Source organism: Tachyglossus aculeatus (assembly GCF_015852505.1).
Source record: "Tachyglossus aculeatus isolate mTacAcu1 chromosome 12 unlocalized genomic scaffold, mTacAcu1.pri SUPER_6_unloc_2, whole genome shotgun sequence".
In the NCBI taxonomy this organism is placed as follows: domain Eukaryota; kingdom Metazoa; phylum Chordata; class Mammalia; order Monotremata; family Tachyglossidae; genus Tachyglossus; species Tachyglossus aculeatus.
This window is the reverse complement of record NW_024044829.1, coordinates 8,848,365-8,850,553: the sequence shown is the minus strand read 5'-3', so window position 1 is coordinate 8,850,553 and position 2,189 is coordinate 8,848,365. Positions and strand designations below refer to the sequence as shown.

Below are 2,189 nucleotides of genomic sequence, written 5' to 3'. Positions count from 1 at the left end.
ATGGAGAATTCAAACAACATCACAGAGTTTGTCTTCGGGGGTCTGCTCCCAAACCAAAAGGGGAAGGTAACTTGTTTCGTGCTGTTCTTACTCTGTTATTTAGCCATCTTACTGGGCAACCTTCTTATCCTCACCACCATCAGAAACAGCCATCTTATTCAGCAGCCTATGTATGTTTTCCTCAGTTCCTTATCCACCATGGACCTCTGCCTCACCTCCACAGTTGCTCCTAAAATGATCGCGGGCCTATTGGTGGAAAGAAAAACCATCTCCTACAACTCCTGCATGGTCCAACTCTTTGGCACTCACTTCTTCAGCGATGCAAAGATATTCATCCTAGTGGCCATGGCTTATGATCGCTACGTCGCCATCTGCAAGCCTCTCCACTACCTGATGGTTATGAGCTGGCAGACTTGCCACACGTTGGTCTTGGCCTCCTTTGTTGGGGCATTTGTGCATTCGATCGTGCAGATTTTCATCATGGTGCAGCTACCTTTCTGTGGCCCCAATCATATTGATCACTATTTCTGTGATGTGCTTCCTCTGTTGAAGCTCGTCTGTACCGAGACCTATTTTGTCAACGTCTCAATCATTGCCAGCACAGGTGTTCTGTCCCTACTAACTTTTTTTGCCTTGATCGTTTCCTATCTCATCATTTTATCCGTCCTGAGAAAACACTCCACAGAGGGTCGGCACAAAGCTCTCTCTACCTGTGGTTCACACATCACCGTGGTACTCATGTTTTTCTTGCCCCTCATCTTGACTTATATTCCCTTGGGCGATTCTGTCAGCGAAGATAAAGTGTTTGCCCTCTTTTACACCATCATCGCCCCCATGTTCAACCCCTTCATCTACACAGTGAGATACACCGACATGAAAAATGCCATGAGAAAGGTGTGGTGTACGAAAGTGTTAACAGAAAGAAAATAAGTGCATAAAATTGACTTCCATTTCTTACGTTTTCTGTACACTTTAGCATAGCATTGTGCATTAGCTCTCCTCTCCTCCTCCTCCTCTCCTCCCCGTCACCACCCACCTTTGCCCTACTCCCTTCCCCTCCCCACAACATTTGTATATATTTGTACACATTTATTACTCTATTTCATTTGTACATATTAACCATATTTATTTTATTAATGATGTGTATATAGCTATAATTCCATTTATTCTGATGGTATTGACACCTATCTACTTGTTTAGTTTTGTTGTCTGTCTCCCCCTTCTAGACTGTGAGCCCGTTGTTGGGTAGGGACCATCCCTACATGTTGTCCATTTGTACTTCCCAAGCACTTAGTACAGTTCTTTGCATACAGTAAGGGCTCAATAAATACTCTTGAATGAATGAATAAGCATTAGCATGTGTTTTCCACACACATTATTCCACATTAGCATACCCACAGGTTGTACTTCCAGACCCCCTTCTTGTACCAATCAATCAGTGGTATTTATTGAGTGCCTTCAGTGTACAGAGCACTGTACTAAGTGCCTGGGATAGTAAAATACCACAGAGTTGGTAGACATGATCCTTGATATCGTGTAGATCAAATAATTATCAGCATGCCTGCTCTCTTTGTGGCAGAGTTAACATCACAGGGCTACCAACATTTCTATGGTGTACTTCTGCCAAGGCTTCCCCTCTTCCAAAATCTTCAAGATCATGGAGCTCTTCATGTCATTCTTGAGAACAATTTTCCATGATAGTCATTGGCATGTGAAATGGCTCCTAGAACAGTCATCATTTAGTAATTAAAATATAAAACCAGGTGTTTTGTGTGATTGATTTCAACGTGCTTGTGGCATAATGGTTCCTCTCGGTGGGACAGTAAGTTACCTTTGCAAATTACTTTCAAAAATATTCAGACTGAAAAATTCATTTGCTCTGCATATGTTGCATCAGCCCTGCCTGCATTTACCATAATTCCACCCTCACACTTCTGACACTGGTTCCATAAAGTTAAGAGACTAGTATCCAGAGCTTGGTACAGTGCCTTGCACAGAGTATGTGCTTAACAAATACTGTAATTAATTATTATTGTTCATATGCTAAAGCTTGCAAAACCCAGCGTGAATTCATTATGGAGACTAATATTGAAGGAAATTGTTAGAGGACTAATTCTTGCTTTCTGTGTCTGTTTTACCGTTAATATTCATAAGACTGAATGATTTTTCCCCCCTCACTGGATGAAAGG

At 41.9% G+C, this 2,189-nt stretch overlaps 1 protein-coding gene across 1 annotated transcript; it reads left to right on the top strand.

Moving 5' to 3' along the window:
- LOC119921341 (olfactory receptor 4P4-like) lies at positions 1–930 on the top strand. The gene has a single exon (XM_038741615.1). It carries the CDS (start codon positions 1–3, stop codon positions 928–930), a length of 930 nt encoding a protein of 309 aa, XP_038597543.1.
- Positions 931–2,189: the final 1,259 nt, after the last annotated feature.

Coding starts and splice junctions, on each gene's coding strand:
- LOC119921341 (XM_038741615.1), top strand. CDS start 1: ATGGAGAATTCAAACAACATCACAGAGTTTGTCTTCGGGGGTCTGCTC.